This window comes from Capricornis sumatraensis, chromosome X, assembly GCF_032405125.1.
Source record: "Capricornis sumatraensis isolate serow.1 chromosome X, serow.2, whole genome shotgun sequence".
NCBI classification, from domain to species: Eukaryota; Metazoa; Chordata; class Mammalia; order Artiodactyla; family Bovidae; genus Capricornis; species Capricornis sumatraensis.
Genome location: NC_091092.1, coordinates 77,570,102 through 77,576,718, shown reverse-complemented (window position 1 = coordinate 77,576,718; position 6,617 = coordinate 77,570,102). Strand labels below are relative to the sequence as shown.

At 44.4% G+C, this 6,617-nt stretch overlaps 1 protein-coding gene across 1 annotated transcript; it reads right to left on the bottom strand.

Moving 5' to 3' along the window:
- Positions 1 to 922: 922 nt before the first annotated feature.
- RPS4X (ribosomal protein S4 X-linked) lies at positions 923 to 5,180 on the bottom strand. The gene is made up of 7 exons (XM_068962603.1): positions 5,107 to 5,180; positions 4,201 to 4,278; positions 3,819 to 3,999; positions 3,499 to 3,596; positions 2,172 to 2,343; positions 1,578 to 1,735; positions 923 to 1,066 (listed from the first exon to the last, which is right to left on the bottom strand). The coding sequence occupies exons 1-7, from the start codon at positions 5,107 to 5,109 to the stop codon at positions 965 to 967; spliced, it is 792 nt and encodes a 263-aa protein (XP_068818704.1). The 5' UTR covers positions 5,110 to 5,180; the 3' UTR covers positions 923 to 964.
- Between the last annotated feature and the right edge of the window lie 1,437 nt (positions 5,181 to 6,617).

The window sequence follows — 6,617 nt, the reverse complement described above, 5'->3', positions numbered from 1 at the left end:
CTGTTTTTCAGTCCAAATCCTGCCACAAGGCAAAAGGGTGATTTAGTTGTTTTGAGTGGTCTGTAGCTAGATATTATGTGAAGGTGATGGTGATATATACAGGGCAGTGGTTAACACATGGGCATTTTGCTCCTCTGGGTTATCTGGCATTATCTCAAGTCAGTTTCTGATTATCACAATCAGGAAAAACAAAGGGCTGTTCCAGTGGGTTAGGGGCCAGGGATGCTGCCCAACATCCAACACACAGGACAGCCATCCCCTCCCCCGCCCTGCTCCCACAGAAAGATTGAGAAAAGCTCTGCTATGGGAAGCCAAGGTGGTTTTAGGTCTTAGCAGGAAGACACGCTGGTTGATATCACAACACAGGGTAACTGACATTTGTAAGAAGCCCAGAGTTTGAAATCAGGAATAGGTCTAACTGCTGGCCCCTTGCCAACAGAGGTGCCTCCCCAAACTGGTAAAAACATGATTTTGCAGTCCTGAGAAATGGAGTTGAGGACTGAATGCTATAGTAGCTGAAAAATGTAAGGACAAAGTCCAAGCAAGTGTATTGCTTGGCAACAAGAGCCCATATCTTTATGACGACCTGTATTCAAAACTGGCCATTTTTTTCCTGCCATTTGGCAAGCTGGGCACAGAAGTGAGAAAAACAGATGAGCCAGGCTTATATATGGTCTTATATAAAGACCAGAGAAAAGAGGGGGATTAAAAAAAAAAAAACAAGCTACTGTGTATAAAATAATTTACTTGCGTCTCCTTGCCAAGGTTTGATATGTTCTCCTACCATCACTGAAGTCTAGCCTATAGGAGACATCATATCCCAGAATGCCAAGCCTGCCTGAAAATTCAAAGCAAGCAAACAAACCAAAAACCGAAACCACAGCAAACACCAGAGATGCTATTAATCACTTGGTATTATCTTTAATTACAAAGACCTTTCCAATCACATCACATAGCAATCATTTTATCCACTGCTCTGTTTGGCTGCCAATCTCTTATCTCTCTCCTCAGCAATGGTAAGGCGAATACCCTTTCCACGGGGAAGAGAGATCCATGGTTTGTTGCCCTGGAGGAGAAAACAAGGAGAATCAAAACCTGCTACACACCATTAACAGGCTGGCACATGCTATGTTTATATTTGTCAAGAGGAAGAGAAGCCTGTTTGTGAAAGCACTCAGCAATAGTCAGGCAGTCATTTATCTGAAATGCCCATTGAAAAATTTTGCCCATGTATGTAAATGCAAACTACAATATCCTTCATAATTAGTCTTAGATATACTGAAATTGTGCCGAAGGCCAAGCATTAGCTTACCACCCCCCGCCACAATCTCCCACAGGTACAAATTAAAGAGCCAAACTATAAGGTATATTCATCCCATTACTGGCACTTTTCACCAACCCAGGTGATCCAGTCCCTACCCCCAATCCTGTGATGCTGAAAAAGCACAGGTTTGCCTCAGCCCTGCTGTGAGCCCTATCCCAGAGGAGGCTTTATTTTATAACAGGTTTAGCAGGAACCAGGAGCTACAATCCCAGCATTTTACAGGTTTCCCTGGACTAGAGAAACCCAGACTTACTTTGCCAATAACGAAAATGTTCGAGAGCCGAGTGGCAAAGCTGTTGCCGTTTGCATCTTTCACATGAACTACATCAAAAGAACCTGGATGCCTCTCCCGGTTTGTAATCACACCAATTCTTCCCAGGTTAGCACCTCCAGTCACCATGCACAGGTTACCTATATAGGAAGGAAATGGTAGTCAATGAGAGAGACAGGTTTCAAACAAAGTTGTTAATCTTTCAAGGTACAATTAATTTTCTGCTACTACTGTGAACAGATTTGAAGGATGAGTCAACTATAAAAGGCTGTATCTCAATTCCCTCATGGCCACCAGAAAACAATGACACAAGGCTTTGCTTTTACACATTCACTGAACATTTCTTAAAAGACTTGCCTTGTTCCCCATCTGTTACTATATCAACAAAAGACATCTAGCTTTGGTTGCCAATTAGGTGTATATTAGACCACGAACCCAAAAAATAAAACCCTGTACCCAGGCCTTGTGCAAGTCCTAGATTCAATCAATTTAAAAAGTAAAAGCAAAGTACAGCTCTTATGCCTGCCTATGAGAATTCTGCCTCAAGAGAATGCCTACGTAGCAGAGGCTGCTTACCAGTGTCAAATTTGATGAAATCAGTAATCTTGCCAGTCTCCAAGTCAATCTGAATGGTATCATTCACCTTGATGAGGGGATCAGGGTAACGGATGGTACGAGCATCATGGGTTACCAGATGAGGGATTCCTTTTGTCCCCACAAATATCTTTCTTACTTTGCACAATTTATACTAGAAACACACAAGGTTTAGTCACATCAGTCCAGCTTACATGCACTATGCTCCAGAGTACAATGACAGTTCTGTCACCACCTTAAAGATGTAACCAGCAGCTAAAGAGCTACAGCTGAATAATGGTGTTCTTGACTTTTCTTCCCACCCCCCAATAAATTCACCTTGCACACTGGCCCCCCTTCTAGATTAATCTTCCTATTTCTTATGTGTTTTCTTTGTAGCACTGCATCAACCCCAAGGCTAAAAGTTCAAGGCACTGGAAGGCCTCACAACCTGGGAACTACCAGGTGGGCTAATCACCACCATTTCCTCCCCCCTCAAATGCAAGTTACAGCCCCTTTCTCAGGTTCAGTCTGGGACAGCTTGAATTCTTCCCTTCTACCCACCCAGCTAACAAGTGCCTCTTAATGGCTCCCTCTACATCACAATTGAGTTTTGTCTCACAAACTGCAATTGCATTACCAGTTCATCGAATCAACTATTTCACAAACCATTTCACTTTTGGATTTTTCACTCTCCAAAAGATTCTTTGAATGAATCAAATCACCTTGATTCCATTGGACAGGCTGTCCAACCTGCTGGTAACAATGCAGGCAGCTAAGGAAATTAGGAGCTCAATCACTCAATTGAATTAACCTTCATTTACAGCCAATAACGGAAGCCGCCATGAACTTATACATATAACCACCACAACAAACTGGATTAAATAATCAATGTCTGTAACCTTTTCCATTATCTCAAATTAGTGCCCCGAAGGCTATTGGTCCTTTCCATTAATACCTTTCCCCTCTCCAGAATAAAGCTAGACAAAAGGCCAACTGGACTGGACTAGACATTGGGTTTTCTGGCCCCTTAGCCTTTAAAGGATCCACACTTCAGATACTCAAACATTTCTAGAATTCACTCTCCTTGCCTCAAACAAAAAAACCACCAGCAACCAGAAGTCACTGTTCAGTGCGAATTCATTTCTGTGATAAAAAAGGTAACAATCTGTTGAGGATGCTAACCCGACTAGATGTTTCCAGGTATAAGATTATAAGGAATCCTAATCAACCTAACTCATCACAATGCATCAGCCCATGTACTTAATTCAGGCTGTAACTTAGAATCAAGTACTTTAAAACAACAGCCCAGCCTGCTTGCATCACTCACCTTGGCCTCCTCAGGTGTAATACGATGAACAGCAAAGCGACCCTTGGTGTCATAGATCAAACGAAAATTCTCTCCAGTCTTATCAATGCTGATGACATCTGATATCAAACAATAACTCAGGTTACTACAGTGAACCCCAGTAGACCATGCTGAGCAACAACCACATAAGGAAAAAAAATCCATATGCTTCCCATTTTGAATACCAACGACGACTCTGACAAAAGTTCACCAGTATTTAATACAACCACCTTTTTAGAGAGCGAGATTTAAAAAAAAATATCAAAGGGGCTACCACCAAGTGCCCACCAGTAACCACTTACCCATAAAACCAGCAGGGTAGGTTATATCTGTGCGGACTTTGCCATCGATCTTAATGAAACGCTGCATGCAAATCTTCTTTACTTCATCTCCAGTTAAGGCATACTTAAGTCTATTCCTTAGGAAAATGATTAGGGGGAGACATTCCCTTAGCTTGTGGGGGCCGGTAGATGGACGAGGGGCCTGTAAATGATCAATTTATCATTTTAAAAAATGTACCTCTCAAGTCCCGAGATTCAGACTGCCCTGACCCCAAAATGACTTCTGGCAGGCAGTGAATGTTCCCATCCGGTAATCAGGGATATCCGACACAAAAAGAAACAGTACAAAATGTCTCAAAACATACAATGTAAAAAAACATGGTTACAATATAATGATACTTACAAACACACCAGTCAGTTTATCCAGCATCCAATGTTTTGGAGCTGCTACGCGTTTCAGGTGCTTCTTGGGACCCCGAGCCTAAAGTTTCAGATTTTAATACTGTTAAATTGCTTCAGGTGTTTTGAAGAACAGCATCGTTTCCTCTTCAATAAAAACACACACAGTACCCAGCAAATACTACAGGTGCCGCAAACTGCAACCAGTTTCCTACTAGTTATTTACATATTACTGCTTAAAAGTGTGAATGCTTCTAGAGGATGTTTTCACTAGGACACTGCTGGTGAAACAGCCAGGGGATGGACTTCAAGGCACACAGCCAGCCAGCAACAGAAATGGACCGGAACTCAATTTGTGCTTCTCTATCAAACAGAAATCTTCTCGAAACATATCTGGCTTTCAAGTGTTAGCTGTTGAGATACTGGAACAACCACGTGCCAATAGCTGCTTCCTCAAACTCTAAAGTAGCTAAGATCATTTTCCACCTTAAAGTGAGAAAAGAAGCCTTTTTAAGGCCGTATACTGAATCTCACCAATCACATTAGCTAAAATCAGAGCGTGCTAAAGACACGACGGAGAGAATCTCTTCTCCTGCCCCGGGCCAGACGTCTATCCTCCGGGCCCACCCGGGGATCCATTCTGGGAAGCAAGCAGCTCCTCCCAGGGCCGCATGATGCGTGGCCGGCCCAGATACCGCGGCCTTCCTGCCAGCGGTACCAATTTCCCCCTACAGCTGAAAGCTGGTGTTCGCTCTCACCATCTACCCCGCCTGTGCCCACCCCACGAGGTCCCTCTCCCTTCGCCTCGGCCCGACCACCCCCCGCGAGAGTCCCGGAGTCCCGGGCAGCCCCAGCCCTGGGAGGATGGAGGCTGATGGATCGTCAAGAGCTCGCAAAGAACCCGCCTTACCATGGCTGCGCTAGGCACGAAAAGAGGCCCGCCTTCTTCCGGCGAGCAGAGAAAACAGGGCCGGCGTCTGCGCGCGCAGGAACCTTGGACCCTCCTACCAGCTCCGCCCTTTTACGGCACGCGAGGAGGCTATCTTGCCACCTACTGGTGGGAGGTCAGAGGTCTGGGGCTTGGAAACCGCCGTGGAAAAGCGGGTATCTCCGAAGGGCGAGTTCCTCCCTCTCCTTTCCCGCCCTCATCCCTCCAGTATTTGCTGAGAACCTCTGGAGCGCTTGATTCTGTGTTAGGTGCTGGACCAAGATGAGTTAGACAAGCTCTCTTGCCTAAAGTGAGGCTACTTTAATTCCCACATATACATGACCATATACTCACTAGAATACACTGAAATGAATAAGGTCCTACAGTGTAGCACAGGGAACTATATTTAACATCGTGCAATAAACTAGTAGAAAAGAATCTGAAAAATAATATATCTATATCTATATACATATGTCCATATGTATATATCTGAATCACTTTTCGGTACAACTTGAAAGTAACAACTTTGTAAATCTACTATACTTCAAATAAATAAATAAATAAATGAAATTTAAAGAATACATTAAAATGAATAACTAATACTGTTCCTTAAACCTATTGTCTGTTCCTTCTCCTGAGTTCCCTGGAGCCAGTCGGCCTGCCCTTACTATAAGTTGGGAAGAATCAATATTTTTTCCCTCTGGCTTCTCTGCAGATTGCCAAAGGGGTGGAGTGTAGGGGGTGGGAAGGGATCTCTGCTTGAACTCTGCCCTTCCATTTCTGTACAGTGCATTCGGCACTTACCATAAAGTTTCAGGGAAGAGAGGAGACGTTAGAGATCATCTGGTTATCTAACTAAAATGTAGACCTAATCATGTGATTTCCCTACTTTGAAAGTGCCCTTGGGGCTCCTGCCAGGCCCCTCAGGTCCCTCTGCCTTTCACATCCTGCCTCCTGCACTCATCAGGACACCCATTGCTCCCTTAGTGAAGTGAAGTGAAGTCGCTCAGTCGTGTCCGACTCTGTGACCCCATAGACTATCCCAAACCTCAAAGCTTAAGCCACTCCAAGGTGTCACTGCTCTGACAAAACTGCCTCTTTCAAGCCTCCTGATAGTGGACCTGAAGATCCCTCAGCTTGGAACTGCCATGGACAGCCCAGCACTCTTCCTGGGTACCTAATCCCACGTGTCTGCCTTGGAGATGCATACAGCTCAGGTCCTTCTGGCTCTGTGAGCACCTGGTCCCCTCAGGCAAGGTCATGCCACATTCTTCTGCCCCAGAGTCCTCAGTTCAAATTCAATGGCAACACAGTAGCAGATCGGGTTGTAATTAGTTTATTCGTCTGTCTTCCACTAGACTGTGAGTATCTTCATTAAAGAGCCCGCCTTAATTCATCTAACGGAGAGGTTAGTGCGATGTCCAACACTTGGTAAATACTTGTTGAATGAACAAATTGAGTCAACATCCCAGTCATTGTGCCAAGTCTCACTA

Coding starts and splice junctions, on each gene's coding strand:
- RPS4X (XM_068962603.1), bottom strand. Junction 4,000..4,200: donor ATAAACTGACTGGTGTGTTT/GTAAGTATCATT, acceptor GATCATTTACAG/GCCCCTCGTCCATCTACCGG. Junction 3,597..3,818: donor CTACCCTGCTGGTTTTATGG/GTAAGTGGTTAC, acceptor GTTTGATATCAG/ATGTCATCAGCATTGATAAG.